The sequence below is a fragment of the Hakea prostrata genome, chromosome 3, assembly GCF_041222555.1.
Source record: "Hakea prostrata isolate BN-2017 chromosome 3, UWA_Hpros_2, whole genome shotgun sequence".
In the NCBI taxonomy this organism is placed as follows: Eukaryota; Viridiplantae; Streptophyta; class Magnoliopsida; order Proteales; family Proteaceae; genus Hakea; species Hakea prostrata.
This window is the reverse complement of record NC_142602.1, coordinates 62593918-62612795: the sequence shown is the minus strand read 5'-3', so window position 1 is coordinate 62612795 and position 18878 is coordinate 62593918. Positions and strand designations below refer to the sequence as shown.

Below are 18878 nucleotides of genomic sequence, written 5' to 3'. Positions count from 1 at the left end.
TGATGCTGCAGTCAATCAAAGGGGAGCTATGAGGGTGGTGTTTTTTGCAACTCAGATGCTTGCTTTGTGGGAGGGTTTGTGAGAAGAGTCTCCATGGGCCTGTGCTGGAAATTGAGTTGGAAGCCATTTGTGAAGGGTTGAGGGTGGTGATCAAGAGGAATTTTTTACCTCTTCAGCTCGAGTCAAACTCTCTCAAGGCGATCGAGCTGTTGGATCCCTCTTGTGTGGACCGGGGTAAGTACGGGTGGCTCATATGAGAGATTGGATCTTACCTTGGTGGATGGATTGCATTCAGTGCATTCATATTGGGCGCAATGCTAATAAAGCTGCCAACTGAATGTCTAAAGTTGCACTTGTTCCTAAGTGTTCTTGGGCTTTCTTTTAGGATATTCCCTCGGAGTTGGAGGAGATCCTTCAGGCATATCATGATTCTTTCAGTTGTTAGTTCTTCCTTGGGTCCCTGACCCTGTTGTTGTACCGAAAGAAAAAATAATAATAATAATAATAACAGCATCACTTAACTGCACAGACCTAGCAGTTTTAACAGAGGAAATGTGTGGCATTTTTGCAGTTTTTTGGGGTTTGTGTGTTTTAGGGTAAAGTTTTCTGGTGTCTTTGATATTTACTTAAAAATAAAAAATAAAAAAGTAACAGAGTTTTCAAGCTGACAACAATCATAATCAGTACCAGTTGGGGAAATAGCTCAATAACAATACCAACCAATTATGGCAGTGAAACACATCAGAAGCAGACAAAAATGGATAATGCTAGATGCATGCAAGGGCAACTGGTGTGATACAGTAACTGTTCATTCTTGGAGCCCAAACCAGCTTCACACTCAGTTCATTGCAACTCTAGGAGGAGATACTATGTTTGCTTCTCACTAATGAGCCATATGTAATTAAAAATTAAGAGAAAACAAAGATCAAGCATATTCAGGATCAAAATATTGGTTGTTGTTCCATGGTAAGTGCATTTTGGTGATCATATTGTTTTGGTAGATGAGATACAAGCAAGAAATTCAGGCAAAGCTAACTATATAGAGATCAACTTTGGAGTCAATAATTTTTCAGTTAAGTAGAAAAAAGTGGGAATATCAAGTGTGCAAGTTTGGAGATGCTTGAACATATAAGTGAAGTGGTGAAAGCATATACAAAAGAGATTCCAAAAAGCAATTATTCTATGTACCTTAGAACAATCATAAATGAAGAAGGTGACACAAAGGATGGTGTTCCCCATGAATTAAAATAGGATGGATGAAGTGGAGAGTTGCATATGGGGCTTTGTGTGATCGACACGTTCCTCTAAAACTCAAAAGGAAAATTTTATGTGACTGTCGTACAACCATGAGGTATGGTGCAGAGTATTGGCAGTTAAGAAGCATTATATAGCTAAACTAGTGTAGCAAAAAAGAGGATGTTGAGATGGATGAGAGGCAAAACAGGGAAAGATAAACTAAGGAACGATTTTCTTAAAGCTAGTTTGTGAATAGCTCCAATAAATGATAAGCTACATGAAAGTCGTCTGATGTGGCAAAGCCACGTTCAACAGAGGCCTTTAAATGCACCCCTGTATAGAGAAGTGATTTAATTTGGATTGAAGGAACTTCTAGAGCAATGGGCAAACCTAAGATAACCTTAGGAGAGCAGGTGAGATAACATATGCATCGTTTATTCCTTTGGCCTCAAATAGATCTAACTAGAAGGCAACGATCGGTGTAGCCAACCGCATTTAGTTGGGATAAGGCTTGTGTCATTGTTGTAATTATCCGATGCAACACAACCTTGGACCGACTGAAACCCAGTTTCCAAATCAAGATGAATAAGGTCCAACGAATTCTAGGTTTAATAAAATACTTAACAATTTTGGGTTTTATCCATCCATTTTCTCATCATTTTATTTTAGAATCCTGCTTGGGTTTTACCTGAAAACTAAGGTTATTTGGCTTAAGAGTCTCTTCATATACATCTTTAAATACTCATTTAATTATCATTTAACTTTTATGGAATAGAATGAATTGTGCATGTACACCACTCCCACCTCCATCTAATGTGATTTTTCTTCTGTCTCTGTCCTGCAACACTAATTCCTCTCATGTTTTCCTTCCTTTTCCTAACTTCTGCTCTATTCTTTCCCCCCATTAATTGGTAGAAGAGACGAAGGATCCATTTCTCTCCTTTCTCATTCTGATCTTCATTCTTTTGCTCCTTTGATTTCATTTCCTGTGACTATACTCAGCCAGTAAAATAAAAATACATAAAATAAATAAAGAAAAAAAAGGAAAAAGGAATATGAGCAACGGTTTCTGTAGTAATACAGGTCGGAAGAAGTAAAAAAAAAAAAACTCAGTGACCCAACCCACCCATGCGATTGCCAAATACCCCAACCCTATATTCCTACCCCCACAATTCCCATACACCTTTTGGTTGCTCTAGAAGCCACTCCACCAACAACCCCCCCCCCCCTCCCCCCGGGGGGAAACACCGAAGAAGAAGAGAAGCCATGAGAGTCGAGACAAGTCTTTCATCACACAAGAAAAGGGGGGGGGAAGAGAAAGCACCAAAGAGACATAATTTCCAGGTAAAGATGAACCAGGTCCATTAGGTTTAATAGAATATTTCAAAATTTTAGTATTTATTCAGTTAATCTTGTTTGTTCATTTTAGAATCCCATGCTTGTCTTTAACTCTTTCTAGAAGTTGAGCTAATTCCAAGGATTCTTTTTAATCCTTTTTAATCATTTTTCTCTCCCCTGTTACCTTCTTGCCTACGTAACTCTCTTTTTCTTTTCTTTTTTCCATTTTTTAATTTCTTTTATTTCTTCACCTGCTCTTTATCTCTCCTACTTTTATTCTATTTTCATTCACGATCGACCTTCTTTTATTTTATTTCCTTTCACGATAACCTTTTTCACTTTGTTAGGGTATTATTCCATAATGCAAGTACATAGTTGGAGTCAAATAAGAATCCATACATGGAAAGAAATCTCATTCTCACCTACATTAAAAGTAGTTTGTTAGGATTATGTCAAGGTTACATTAAGGGGAAGAAAGGGATATGAGGATTAATTCCATGCACGGAAAGAAATCTCATTCTCACCTGCTGCATGGAAAGTAGTCTGTTAGGATTGTGTTTTGCTAGGATTATGTCAAGGTTATATTAAGAGGCAGAAAGGGATATGAAGGGGGGCAATTAATTAAGTGTTTATTTTGGGCAAGCTTGCTTGCAGTAAGGGGAAGGCCCTTGGGGCATCATTTTGAAATGCATACTCAGACCTGGGGAGTCTTGTAATGGAGTCCAGTGGCTAAGTTAATGCATTGGTCATTTACATTCTGTCTTTAGATCTTGTTCATGCAAGTTGAACACTCTGAGTGTGTGTGTGTGTGTTTGAGTGAATTAGGGTGCTGTGGAGAGTGGTTTCCCGTGTTCAACCAGTTCACATCATTGGGATCCTAACACACTTCAACTCAATCTCTCTATTCAAATGTTATTCATGTACTATCTCTCCATCTTCCGTAAAACCCAAGGCTTGTATCTCCTTTTGTCTCTCCGGGTTCTTATTTTTGAAGGAGCATCATTGTGTTTCTTCTCACATTTTTTCTAGCTTTTTTCCCTTAGTTGTAATAATTTTAGGTTAGTTTAATTCTGCACTAGAGAAATTTTTTAGGATTTTTATTAACCTACTTTAAGTTGTAATAATATTAGAATTTGGGCTACTTGAAGCTTTGACCGAAGATAGGATGTGAAAGCTTGAATATTTTACATGAGTGTTTCATTCTTCATTCAGTTCATTGTCTTCTTCCTTTTTCTTAATTTTAATCAATCTCATGCCTACCATCACTTTAGTTTTTTTTACTATTCCCTCCACTCTATGATGTAGCCTCAATTGAATGAGGGCCAGTCTTTTCAAGATCGTTTAATGAAACCAACTCATACAGGGTAGATAGGTTTGGTTTTCGGGAAAAGGGTTAAGTTAAGGCCTTGTAATTAAAAGCCATAGCACTTAAATGATACTTAGGGTATCAAGGATACTTAGCCCCATCTCATCAAAAATTAGTGGGAAAATTGATCTATCTATCTCACACTAGACCTAACATCACATTTGCAGTCTTGTTAGCCAATATATGCATGATCCATACTCCTCACACTTGGATGTAGTATATCGGATCTTGAGATACTTGAAGACTACTCCAAGAAAAGGAATTTTAATTTCAACTCATGGACATTTGAAGATTGAGGCATATATAGATGCAGACTGGGCAGAATGTCCAGATGATAGGAGGTCTACCTCTGAGTATTGTGTATATATGGGAGGTAACCTTGTGACTTGGAGAAGCAAGAAACAAGTTGTGGTTGCGCAGTCCAGTGCCGAGGCCGAGTTTAGAGCGATTGCTCAAGGCATTTGTGAGGTATTATGGCTTAAAGGGCTGTTTCAAGAGGTTGGGGCAGATTTGGAGGTTCCTATACAATTATATTCAGATAGTAAGTCAGCAATCAGCATAGCTCATAATCCAGTACAGCATGATAGGACTAAGCATGTGGAGATTGACAGACATTTCATCAAAGAGAAGGTTGAGGCTGTGTTGATCCATATCACCTTTGTTACTTCAAACGAACAACGGACTGATGTGTTCACAAAGAGCTTGAGCCCAAAGGTATTCAGTTACATTATGAGCAAGTTAGGCATGATAAATATCTATGCTCAAACTTGAGGGGGAGTGTTAAAAACATGGACCGAGGTTTTCCAATTAGAATAGGATTATGTTTCCTAATAAGTCTAGAGTTCTATTTTGTTGGATTCTATTAGGAGTCTAATAAGAGTTTGTATAGGAGTTAAATTAGAGTTTACATTCATGTAAACTTTTATTCCTTGTAATAGTCTACTTTCCACTTTATTATAAATAAAGGGCTTGAGATCATGGATCAATAAGCCATTCTACTACAATCGTTTCTTTCAACATGGCATCAGAGCCTAAGTTCGATTAAAGAATTTTTTCCTTCTGCAAAACCCATCGCAGATTTTCTCTTTCTTCTGCTACCGTAAAACCCATCACAGTTGCAGAGTTTTCTGCAACCATCGCAGGAATTTTCTGCAACTGTAATACCATCGTAGAGCTCTTTCTTTAGCAACAATTGCAGAACTTTTTCTACAACCATCGCAGGATTTTTTCTGCAACTATCGCAAACATTCAAATTCCTCTTTTTTTCTCTGCAACTATCGCAGATATTCAAATTCAGAAATTTTCTGAACCTATCGATTCTTCAGTTTTGGACAGAAATCTGCCACTGCAAGAACAAGAAAAAGGAGGGAAAGAAGAAGAGAAGAGGAACCCTGCTTATACCATCACCGCTGCATCTCTTATCGAGCCAGAAGCCATCGAAATTCCCTGAATTTTTTTCACCCATCGTTTTTTTCTGGCATACCATCACCGCTGCATCTGCACCCATCGCAAACCCTCGCAACCCATCTCCTTTTTCTTTTCTCTGTTCTTCAATACCCACTGCACTACAGTGGGTTCGATTAGGGAAGACCAGGAAGAAAAGGAAAGAAGAAGAGAAGAAAGAGAAGAAACACCATCGCTGCTGCTACTTGCTTCATCGTTGCTGCTACTTGCTTTGTCTCTCCAGCTTTTGGGACTTCAAGAAGAAGAAGAGAAAACGAATCAGACTGAACCAGGTAAACAATAAATCTTGGTCAAACCATATTTTGGTTCTCTCCAACTTTAGACCATATTTTGGTTCTCTCTGAATTTAGACCAAACCAGACCATTGCATATTTGGCCAAATCATATTGTTATTTTGTTTCTTATAATTTGCTATTCTAAAGAAAAAGAAGAAAAAAAAAGAAGGGAGAAAATTTTTGTCTTACATTGTTTGGCTATTGCATTCTGCGACGTTTTAGTTTTTTTCAAAAGGTGAAGACTGAAGAACTGCACACACTTTTTCCAACATGACCACTATCGATGGTACTACTGCTCCCACTGGATCCGAATATTTTCCCACTCTTCATTCTCTTTCGGTAAGATTTGACATCACAAATTATTTGATCTGGTCTCGATCTGCTTACCTGACTATTGCTGGAAGAGGACTAGTAGGATACATTACGGGCACCACTATCAAACCCACTACCGCAAGTGTTTTACAGGATAAATGGATATCGAATGACTCTCTTATTATGTCATTCCTTTTGAATTCCATGCATCCAAATATTGCCCGGGGTTACCTATTACTTGATACTGCAGCCCAAATCTGGAAAGCTACTACTGAAACATATGGACAATTGGGGAATGATGCACAGGTTTATGAGCTACGAAAGAAGCTTCATGAGACTACCCAAAAGGAACTAACTGTGGCCCACTATAATGCTGAGTTGCGATCTCTTTGGCAAGAGTTGGATCATTATGGGGATTATCACCCACTAATCCAGATGATGTGGCGACATATAAGAAGTACATTGATAAGATTCGGGTATATGACTTCTTGGCAGGTTTGAACGTGGAGTACGATCAGATCAGAGTGCAAGTCTTAAGTCATTCTCCCTTTCCTACACTAGAACAGTCTTATGCTCTTGTTCAGTGTGAGGAAAGTCGTCGATTAGTCATGTTTCATACTCCTATTATGGAGAAATCAGCTTTACAGTCTGTTCACACTAAATCTGATCCGGCTAAGGAGATTGTTAAGTGTGAGCATTGTCACAAACCATATCATACCAAGGAAAATTGTTGGAAACTACATGGGAAGCCTGCTGATTTTGAGCAAAAACGAGCACAAAGACAAGGAAAACAAAAGGCTAATCTTTCTGAGACAGTTTCCACCACACCCTCTGCAGACGTTGGTTTTTCGCAGGAGGAGTTCGCTACTCTGCGATGTATTATGCAGTCTTCTACTGCCGGTACAGCCTCGACCACTGCTTCCTCTAATACCCCTACCAACTTCTACCATGCTACTTCAGGATCTGGTCCTGGGGAAGGAGATTGGTCGTGGTAAATGGACTTTATTTGCTCGAGCTGATTGGAGGATCTACTTCGGCTTTGACTACATCTTTTAATCCGGTCCATTCGGTAATATCAGACCTTCATCAGTGGCACCGTAGGCTAATCAACCCCCTTTCAAAATTTTGTCATTTTCTCTAGATTTGTTTTCCTAATACTTTATCTTACCATTACAATTTCTTCCTTTCCAAGTTTCCCCATTGGAATTTCCTTTGTTATTATCTTCCCACGTGTAACGCTACACGTGAGGGGGAGATTGAAGATGTCTACAATTCAAAGCCTTTCATGTAGACTTCCTTATGTAGAATTTGATCTTTGTTACCTTTGAAAGTTTGTCCCTTACCTTCGCAATCTTCCACTTTAGAGATCTAACATTGCTATAGAGCTATCTTTTTGACTGTGCAGAACTTGATCTCTGTTAACCCTGGAGATTTGCCCCTTAACTTGACATCTTCCCTTCAGAGATCTAACCTTGCAATAGACTTGTCGTTTGACCTTTGCAGAACTTGATCTCTATTACCTTTGGAGATTGTCACTTATCTTGACAAATTCTCCCCTACCTTTGGAGATTGTCCCTTGGCAAACTTTCCCTTTAAAGATCTAACATTGCTACAAATCAAAACTTTCACTTTGGCTGTTTTACCCTAGCTCTTGTTACCCCAATAATATATTTTCCCTCAGATTTGTGCAGAAATTTAGTCTTCTCAACATTTGAAGATTCTACTTTTTTACTTGGGCGTTCTTCCTTGGAGACATAAAGTTGCAGTAAAGATGAGGACAAATCAAATGGAAGTTTATAAGGCAGACGTAATCTATAAGTTTGAAGATCAAATTGCAGATGTTTACCTGGACAGATGTTTTATACTTTTTTGGTCAAGTTGGACATGTGTGATATCTATGCCTCACATTGAGGGGGAGTGTTGGATTCTATTAGGAGTCTAATAAGAGTTTGTATAGGAGTTAAATTAGAGTTTGCATTCATGTAAACTTCTATTCCTTGTAATAGTCTACTTTCCACTTTATTATAAATAAAGGGCTTGAGATCATAGATCAATAAGCCATTCTACTACAATCGTTTCTTTCAACATATTTCTATTTGTTTTTTATATTTTCTTTTCCTACTTAGTATAGGGCTTAACTAGGTTGTAACTATAAATACCCTATTGGGGTCTTGTGATAATATACTTTTGATGAGCAATGCTTCACATTACAACAATATCTTAGAACCGGATGTCCAAAATGGGGTCAAACCAAGATCGAAGGTGACTATGGTTGGGGGATAATGAACCTGAAGTACAGATCTGATGGCTAGATTGGTGTAGATCTATTTCCTTCTTTCTTTCTTTCCTCTTTTTTTTTTTTTTGGGGGGGGGGGGGGGGGGGGCAGAGGATAAGTATTGGTGTAGATGTAACATTGAATTTTAGATCTCTTCAAATCTTCAAAGACTCAAAGACTCAAAAAAAATCAAGGAAAAAAAAGCATGTGAAGACATGAGAAGGAGAATGGAACATGGGTTGTCGTGTCCTAGATGGAGAGCCTAGTAGAGCTTTGGATCGAAGGTAACGGCTTCTTGAAGGTTGTCTACACAACTGTAGCAACAATTTGGTTTGATTTCACCAATAACTTCACGGAATATTCAACCCTCGGACCTTTCTAACCAAAGTTGGCATAAACCAACACTTGCAGCAGCAACACACACACATACACAAAAGCACTCAAGGCTTGGGGGGGAATAATCTATTAATCAAAAGTGGTTTTCTCTAATTGACGGGGAGCTATTTATGACCTTACATAAGAATTCCTATTGAAATTAACTTAAGACTCTTAAAATTGGAACTTCCTCAGTGATGTGACCTCCAAATTGAGGGCCAATTTACAAGATCAAACACGTGAACCAATAAAATTAATTAGGGTTCTCAGGGTCTTGAAGTTCGGGCTTCTTGGAGTATTCCACTCCACAGTGAACAGCAGCTGTATATGATCAATTATTCCCAGAGGCTAGGGGGTTTTTGGTTTTAAACTCATGTGGTTAGGGTTAAAGGAGTCTAGAGTTGATTTAGAAATGATGGAGAGGAACAGTAGGGTTTGGCTAAGCTGTATTAGGGCTGGAATTTAAGGAAAGATAAATCTGTTACTCCACTCATAAGACGACTTTTGGGGGGGGGGGGGATTTTGTTTAAGAACTCCTAAACAAATAAAACTTCCTACTTAAAGAATAAATCAAACTTATAAATAGGATTACGACTTAAAAATCTAAATATAGAGGGACTTCTGCTTGACTTCAAACTCCCACTCTACTAAGGACTCTCAGACAACTCATTCTAGGATGATTCAGATTACAATACAAGAGTAGATCAAGACTCCTTTTAGGAAGCGAAGTGCAACTAAGGAGATCCCTCTCTAATTGGAACTCCTAACCTGACTAGGACACATCCATAACTAATCAAAGACCAACTCAAATTCTAAAGTAAAAATAGATATGGACTTTTAACAGTACTCTGCAACCAATAAGGCCCCCACTAGGACCGCAAAAGAGAGGGAAAAATGACCAATTTGCCCCTAGTCAAGTTCAGCCTTCCTGTAGGGCCACAGGAAAAAAAGGCAGGGTCCTGCCTGCTTACATCATTTAGACACCTGAAATTGAAATAAAACATTGAAAAGACTACTCTGTCGACATAACCTAAGTTGGGCAAAATTTACATAATTAGACCAATTAAACTAATTACCTAACCTAATTTTGAATTAGCCTAGACACTGGACTTTTGAGCCCATAGGATAGGCCCATGACCACATAAACTTATCAAACAAAGGCTCAATCCCCATATTTATCAACAATATCAAAGGAAAATAGGCAATTTCAGTGCTAGATCTCCATCACTCTACGTCTATCTAAATCCATTCCCTTGAAATTGGGTGAAGCCATTAGGGAAGAATGAATAGAAGGATTAACATGCTTGTGATTCAATAGACACGACTATAAAAGGACTTAAAATAGTTGACCACCGAATCATGCATGTCATCCCACAAGACAATGCCTAACTGCCGCTATAGCCATCATGACAATGTTTATGATTTTTTTTAAGCATCTGATTTGCATTTGAACGTGCACTACTCATAGGATACGTTAGCCCTTTTTACCATCTCTTATAGATCTATGCCAAAATACCTGAAAATCTCACATGCTAATCGTTGATTTTACCTAACTTCATGTTGGATCTCAAATCAAGTGATTCCTTTAATTAGATTTATATTCCTAAATTTATATTCTGACTTTAGCTTTCCTAATTCCTTCCATAATAGTGATAGATTCAATAGTTAATTCTACATCTTTTGGTAATTACATTAGTTTAGAATTTCTGTCCGATAATTGCACATTCCCTATGTTTGAACTGAATTCTTCTATAGAATTCACCTCCTTGAGATTGACCAGTAGCTACAACCGACACTATGCGCTTTCAGTTATATATTCTTGCACTTTTAAATTGCAAACAAGCATCATCATCATCATAGGTGTTGTGTTGGCAAGATTATTTATCAAGCTTTTACACAACCTGATATTCATTTCTTGTGGGCATTAGTAGTCCATTCATGTTGACTCCCAAACAAGCCCACTAGGAATCTAGGATGATTGTCTCACTTAACGGTGCCCCCAATGGTTTGTATCAAGGTGTAATGTTTTCTCGGCAAAATTGAATTGGAATTCGGTGAGGACAGACAAGGAGAGAAGCCGAGTCATCGTTAAAAGTTTTCTAGAAAGCCAAGCAGGGGTTCTCTCATGCTCTCTAGAACATCCCACTGCAACCAAACACATTGGGGGGCCCTATCCATAAGGAGCCTAACACAAGACATCATGTTGTTGACACTATCCAGATGGGGCCCAATAAAAGATATCTTATTGACACTATCAATCTTAAACTACTTTTACTTTAACATGTCCCTGAAACAAGCCACAAGAATCAAAGAGTGGCAGTCATTTCAAATTTATCATATCCACAAAGACCCATTCTTCTAGGTGTAGGCCACTCATGCATTCATCCTGCTTTGTATTACAGAATGCCTCTAAGTACTAAGAGACCACCTGCAACTGAGGCAACATTTGAATTATTAATTTACAGGGATTCTTAAACAGGGATTTGAGGGCTACAGATCAGACTGAATAAATATTAATTTATATAAAGTCCAAGAAGATTTTACAATAGAATCAGACTGAATTACTTATTCAATATAAGAAGAAAAATAAGAAGAAAAAAGAAAACAATGGAGGGTGTCAGGCATGATGAATATATGACAAAAGAGATCTTAATCACAAAGATTTTCAAATAAGAAGAGCATGCAAACCTGAAGAGTTTTGTTTCAAAGATGAATGCAGGAATAGATTATGGTATTGACAAGTGCGAAGCTTAGTTACTAGAGCCTCTTCAGTCAAACCATCCTCAGCTGAAAAAGTCTTCATAGTCTCCAAGACTAATATAATACAATACCCTTTCGCAGAACGGGATACTCCTAGAAAGTACAAGAAAATGTTTGAATAATGAAATTGGAGAAGAGCTTGATATTGTGATATTAATGAGATTACATTTATCAAGACATAAAGCAAAGCAGGTACCCCCCCCCCCAAGCAATAATAAGTACATAGGCTTTTAATCATTTCAACAATAATAACTCCAATTATTTAAATCTCATTGTACTCACTGACTACCATAATTTTGGAGTTGAGCATTGGTCAAACCATTGGTTTAGACTTGTTCGAAGGGTAGCACTGGAAGAATAGGGCAAGGAGGATCTCAAGTTTACTTTTTCTTTTTTTCTTTTTTTTGGTTGATTCCTTTTTCATTTGATTTCCTATGCTAGATGTAATCATCGGACTTTCTTATAAATAAAGGTATTGACTATAGGAGGCTTACACAATGACTAAGGCCTCCTACCCTCTTCTCTAATCTTCTTCTTCTACCTCTCACCATTCTGGTTTTGCCACTTCATCCAATTCTCTAACTTACAAGACTGAAATACCTCGATTTCCTGGAAGTCTGAACAAGATGGTGAAGTAGAGAGAAAAATACCAGGTTTCTACTGGCTTCAACAGTGCTTTGTACATTTCAATAGTTTCAATCAATGAAGTGAATGTAATACCAATTTCAACCAACCGTGGTTTAGGTAGTTTAAAGTTTAAATTAGTTTCAACAAGTTACAACAATTTCGACAAGTCTTGAATTTGATCAGCCATTCACATGTCAAGTCTCCCCAAAAGTACCTATAGTATGACCAATCACTACCTGAAAGTAAACAGTTACCAACTGATCCTCTTCACTAAGACCAATCACTAATTCCTAGTACAGTTTCCTTGTATCCAATTAAACCATCATTGAGTATACCAACCTCCAGAGGAAAATCCAAAGGAACTTCTATGTAAACAGTTACCAATGGATACTCTTCACTAAGACCAACCACTACCTGAAGACCTGAATCAGATGAGTATAGATGTTCTTGCTCCTGAAAAATCACATACACTATAAATCAGCATCAGCAACACAAAACCTTACACCCACCAGACGAAGGTAAATATGAATAGAAGTAGAACCAACCATATGACAATTTTGTGCCAGAGTCAATAATCCAAGGAACAAAATCCAGGCACTATGCCAACCGAAAAAGAAGTACCTTGGGAAGAGGGTAGATCAAGGAAGGGACTGTAATAGAGGCAGCATAGTACTGGCTGACGGCACTGAAAAAAAAATCTCAAGTTGGAAGGTCAAGTAGCATAAATGCAGAATGGTAGTACTCACTAAAGAGAGTGGAACACTGGGCGAAGAATCATCAATTACAATAGGATGGGCAACAGCCCAACATCCAGAACCAAGCCCATTATGAGAAGCAAGAGGATGACTATGCAATGTCCATCAACTTTCCCGTGTTTGGCACTCATGGCCATTATAATCATACTACATGGAGGATGTGCAGAACCCGAAGCTCCATCCCCATGAAATAGAGTAGGGGATGAACCACCATAGGAAGGGATGGCAGGGCTGTTACGAAGTGCAGATCATCCCACAAGCACAATATAAACCACAGCAGTATGGTGGCTATCTTAAAAGTCAAGGTATGTTCGGCTACTCAATAGATGGAAAAGGTTTCCAGATAAGAAAATGAACCTGGATTTGATCATATTTGTACTCGTACTGACCAAACAAGTATATACACAGGTCCTGTCCTACTACTTGTGGAAGGCCTAAGCATCCTATCACAAGTGCGAGTGAATCACCAGTAAAGTCACATGTTTGCCAAAACCAACGTATTGTAGTACTCAGACAAAGACAAGTCCTCTTACAGCTGACAAATATCCTGCAAATTTCAAAGCATCCACTATTGTTTCCCACCTTGGAATAGATCTCCTTAGCAAACTTCCATGCAATGGTTACACTTTTATGAAGGAGAATCAAACAAGCGTCAATATGACTCCAACTTATGTCAATGTAACTAAAGCCCCCTTTATTTTTCATAGAAAATGGAGGGTCCAAATTAAAAATAAACCTTTAGGCCTTAAGACAACATCAATAGAACCCCAAGGACAACTATAAATATACTAAGAAAATCAGCAGAATAAAATATTTCTCAACAGCATACCATCTTGAAGAAGAGTTGTTGAATGATTATATGTGAAATAAGGTAGCTAGGCCATACCAACTGTATGCATCGGCTCAGGAAAATCAACATCATGATTAGCACCAGCAAGTCCAAATACATAGGGGCTACCCGGATGTGCATGCCTGGATATTCAAAACAAATATCTTACCCCAAAAAAAACATATTTAAAACAAATAGAGCTGAAGAATTACATGTCAAGCATTTAACAATAAGCAAAGCCAGAGGTAAGCGGTTTATTCAAAAGTGTGACAAGTAAGTGAGGTGCACCTGCCATACAGCCAGACATGACTACTCATAACTACTTTTTGTTCTAACTCAATCCATTTTCTTTTTTGTAACATTTTTCATCTACTTCTTTTGAAAGGGTAGATGAAGAATCAATTCCTTTTGTCACACAGGATAAAGACAACACTCTTTTCATAAAAAGCTTACAAGGAACAAATAAACATTTTAACCAAGTATGGAAGAAGAAAAATATGTAACAAGAGTTGAAGGCAGGAATGTCCCCAATCCCAGGTATGGCTCAAAGCCTCAACCAATCTCAAAATGACATAGCAAAAACATTTATAATGCACAAAGAGTAAGATGAAAATGAAAAGTAAATCTCATATCCATCCAAATAAAGGAAGAAAGAGGAGAAAAATCTCATCGCCAAGAATAGTGTTACAAGAACTCTCACCCAAAACCCTAATCGAAAATCCCAAATCTCTCAATAATGTGGTATGCGAACATAAGATACATATACATAGACTCCAATCAGGTAAACGGGTCTCTACAAACGAGTTATTCTGGTCACCCACAAAAATGTCGGTGTGGGTCCATCATTCAAATCGGGTACAAGAATTTGGGTCAAAACATAACAATTTATTTTTATTTTTAATAAAAACACAGCCACATTTAGCTCATCACCAAATCAAAACTCTCAGCCATAAGGCCAAATGATTGGATCCACATGAAAGAGGACCTCATATGTACCTCATTGGTCAAATTTCCTCCGAGAACCTTCCAAAAAATACCCAAAGTTCAAAGAGACTGTCAATCGAAAAATGGCGAAAGGATGGAAAAGGAGAAAAAGGATTAAGAATAAAAGAACAGCTAGAAGAGAGTGTGAATATTGTAACATATAACAGAGGAATATACAGCAGTCTTTTATAAGCCAGAGTTACCCAACCAACCCAAGCAAGACCTGTTGAGATCTAAAGCTAGTGCCAACGTAATCCAAAGATCCCAAGGGATCTTGGGAAAATATTATCTCTAGTATATATTGAGCATGCCCAACTTGGCACAAATATAAACAATCCTCCCAATTTCCAGAGACTAAGCGAAAATATCAACTAGCTGTCTACCATTTTTGACGTGACTACAAGCAACCAGTTAAGAGTCTTACACAGCAACTTGGAGACAAGTCTGTTTTTCTTTTTAGAAGTTGAGTCCTTTTATGTTTTCCCCCACGTAGGCTAAAAATAAACTACTCTGGGCTGTAAATCAAACTTGATTAATCAAATGAAAACAGATCTGAAGGAATGATTTGGAGTCATGGGTTCCAAGGAGGAATCCCACAGATGAGTTGTTTGAATTTCCTGCAATTTTCCAACAGATCCCCTCCCATTCTTCAACACTGCGGCAGTCCCAGTTCTCAAGAACTTCTGCAGTTCAAGTCTCCAACCGCAAATAAGTTCAATCACAACCCCAACCCCAGCCTTCCCTCTTCTTCCCCCGTCCATCGCACCCTTCTTTTGTATTTTCTTGAATTTTTAGACTTTTCTAAAGACCCAAATTTCGAGGTTACATCTACACCAATCTAACCATAAGATCTGTCCCAAACTTTACAAACCTCATCCCACCAACCCTAGTGATCTTAGATCCCAATTTGCCCTACTATGATTGTCCAGTTTCAAGATATAAGTTACATGAACTTCCATACTTCCCAAGATTCTAAAAAAAAGAACCATAAAATCTTTTAATTTAGCCATCCAAGCCCCCACCAACCTTGGGGGATCATACCCCTACATTACCTCCAAGCTTCAGCCCATTCTGACACCTATAAACGCAAGCTTCCATCTCACGGAATTTATCCCAAATCTCCCATGGGATGGGTTTTGTATTTTTGAGATCCATAAAAACATATCAAACCATAAAACATTAACTTATCCTTTGCCCCTAAAAAATCAACCTTTCACAACCCATATCAAAAGGAACCCCATAACCCCAAAATTTCCTACCCCGGGAACCCCACAACCAACCCATTCCCATCAACCATAGGGTATTCCAAACCCTAATTGACTGCTAATTCTACTGAAGAGGATCTTGGAGTTTGCCCAATACTAGCGCAATATTCCTACAAGCTAAACCCTAGAATTTGGTCACATCAACTGGTATTGGAGCTAGATGAATCAGCGGTAGCCAGAGCTAGATGAATCAGCAGTAGGCAGAGCAATGGGTGGATCAACAGATAACCACAATGAAGAACTCAAGGATCCTCATAATGAACTACTTTTGACTACAACCCTTCCTTGAATGTCATATTGAAAATCCTTATAATTGAATGAAGGAGTTGCATATTCTACACTAGAGTCAGATCAGATGGATCAACAGCTAAAGCCATGGTGGACAATGGTTTCTGTTCTAACATAGTGTATGACCTCTATATCCAAAAAACCAACCATCCAGTTGAAGAACATTCCAACCAATATCAAGTGGGTCTGCTCCACAATGATTATGCCGAGGGAAAATTGAGGTGTCTTATACCCATCAGTCTCCATTCTTATTCTGAAGATATTGGGTATAATGTAGTTTCCATAAAGTTAATGAGCATAATCTTAGGGAGACCATGCTTAGTTTATAATGATGTAACTATCTTGGTTGGGAGAATGTTTCTAAATTCTATTGTAAAGGAAAGAAAATTGTATTCCTTCCATTAAATCTCCAAAAAGAGATCAAGAAAAGACAAGTCAATAAATCATACCAAGAGGAGCCCAGTACCCAGCAGCAACCTTGAATTTCCTTACCAAGAGTTCAGAGGCCCCAAAGAAGAAAGCATCAAAAAGTTTATCCTTGATTACCCAGGCCAAAGATCCACGATTAGAAGAAGGACCTTTCCACCAAGCTAGAAGCCCCTAACTAAGTCAGTGCCAGAAGAGGTTGATACAGACATCAAAGCTATAAGAAAGAAGGACCAAGGATTGACTCAAGCCCTTGATGCACAAACTATGACAGTAGAAGAAGGTGCAACAGGCTACAGAGATGAGATCGAAGTAATAACACCAGCTGAAGTGCATGAAGAAGTATTTTCTTGCCCAAAAAATCACCATTCCCTTGCCTTGGAAGATAGAGAAGTGCTACGGAAGAATTTTGAAGTGATAAAGGTGTTACTTGATCTAGCCTCTACCACCTGCGTCAATCATCCTACCTTTGACCTAGGTTCTGATCTTATTATATCCAAAGAAGTAATCTTTGGGACTATGATGACAGAGGCTGTACATTTAGAGGAGCTTCCTGAAGAAGAAGAGACCAAAGCAATCAAGACTGACTGGATGCAAGGTAACGAAGACTTTGGAAGCACTGTCGTACAACCTCTCAAAGCCCTAGAGTATGTATGACCAACCCTCAACAGGAAGAATCACAAGGTGAGAGACGGCACTAGAGATGTTGATGACAACATGGTGACTGATTTCGAGCACATTGATTTTGTCCTACCTCTACCGTTCTTTGAAGAGAAGCCCCTCATACACGAAAACTAGACCCCTCGCATTCTCATTTTGCTAGAGTTTTGCCTGCATTGGTTCATGTTGTTACAGACATATGTTTCCTCCACCACACTACAAAATTTGAAGTCAAATCTTTTCTATTGACATCGAGCCTGAGCAAATCACATTCAACGTACCCCTAGGGTTCTTTGAAGAGAAAGCTTCCTGACTTGAAGACTTCATTCCTAGCATTCTTACACTGCCAAAATTTTACCTAGGGATGGAGCAAGCCGCAATACGCATGTTACTCCCCCCACATCACTACAAAATCTGAGAAGGAGTTCATACTAAAGATCTTGAGATGTTTGATCTAAATCACATAACAGGTACATTCATCAAGAGATGAATGCTTTCAATAGGGGATTATTGATGTAAACAGTTTCCAAGAGCAGCATAGAGCCTAGGGTTACTTTCCCCAAGCTCTATAGCCCGCAATCATAACAGGGGTATTTTGGTCGTTTTTACAATTATTGTGGAGTCTAAAGTTAGGGTGCCACTGGGTCCAGCTTGTTATTAGGACCCTAAATATATTTTCTTTTTTATTTGAGTAACTATTTTGTGAGTTACTAAAGAGTCCTTGTTTAGGTTGATTCCTGAGTTGTGACGGAATCCCTTAGTTCCGTCTATGTCATGTCAAGATTTAGTAGAGTCTATGTCTTGTTAGGATTCCATATCTAATCTTAGAATCCAAATTGGATCCTTCTAGAATGGATTTTGCTTGGGAGCAGTGCTTACGTGGCATGCTCCAAGCAGTGAAGGGTTGGATTTTAATTTGGGTACTTAGATAGTTAGATTAAATCTTCACTGCACATTTTGAGCATGTGCATTAAACACCACATAAGTGAGAATAAACCGCTTTTTTTTAAACGAACCGAACCATTTGAGGTTCAACTCAAACCTGTGTTTCTTTAATTTTGATTGCATTAGAATGGGCCCACCTTTCCGCCTAAAGCTTCTCCGGCAACTGTGATGAGCCAAGCTGCTCTGGCTGCAGGCACAACCAAGCAGGGAGTCGGGGCTAGGAGAGGCCAAGCAACCGATCCTCACAATATCGCAGAGAGAGTAAGTCCACATAATTAAAAAAAAATCTGCAAACTCCAACTTCTGTTTCTATCTGAGCTTTTATTATTCTTTATGAGTTTGGCTCAGGGTAATGGGTTAGGTTTCGCAAACTCCAACTTCTATGTTTCTATTATAATTGTTTCCTAACCCAACAATCGCAACAACAACAACAACAAAAAATAATAATAATAATAATAATAATAATAATAATAATAATAATTCTATTTGCTTTTTATTATTGTTTTCTTAATTTCTGATGATGAATTCGTTTTGCCTGGCTAGTTAAGCAGGAAAAGAATCGCAAAGAGAATGAAGGCTCTGCAAGAACTGGTACCCAATGCCAACAAGGTAGGTCTCTGAGTCTCTGTAGTTGGGGTTTTTCCTTTAGGGCAATCCTTTCATTGCACTTCCGGCCTTCTTTAATGGAGTTAATAGC

At 38.4% G+C, this 18878-nt stretch overlaps 1 protein-coding gene across 2 annotated transcripts in view; it reads right to left on the bottom strand.

Annotated features, from left to right (window-relative positions):
* Positions 1 to 18878, bottom strand: part of MSH1 (MUTL protein homolog 1) — an 82330-nt gene that overhangs the window by 49591 nt on the left and 13861 nt on the right. For both annotated transcript variants that reach the window (XM_089150675.1, XM_089150676.1), the window contains 2 exons: positions 13671 to 13756; positions 11331 to 11495 (listed from right to left, as the gene is read on the bottom strand). In XM_089150675.1, the coding sequence (XP_089006801.1) occupies positions 11331 to 11495; positions 13671 to 13756 (251 nt within the window). The remainder of the gene's footprint in view (positions 1 to 11330; positions 11496 to 13670; positions 13757 to 18878) is intronic.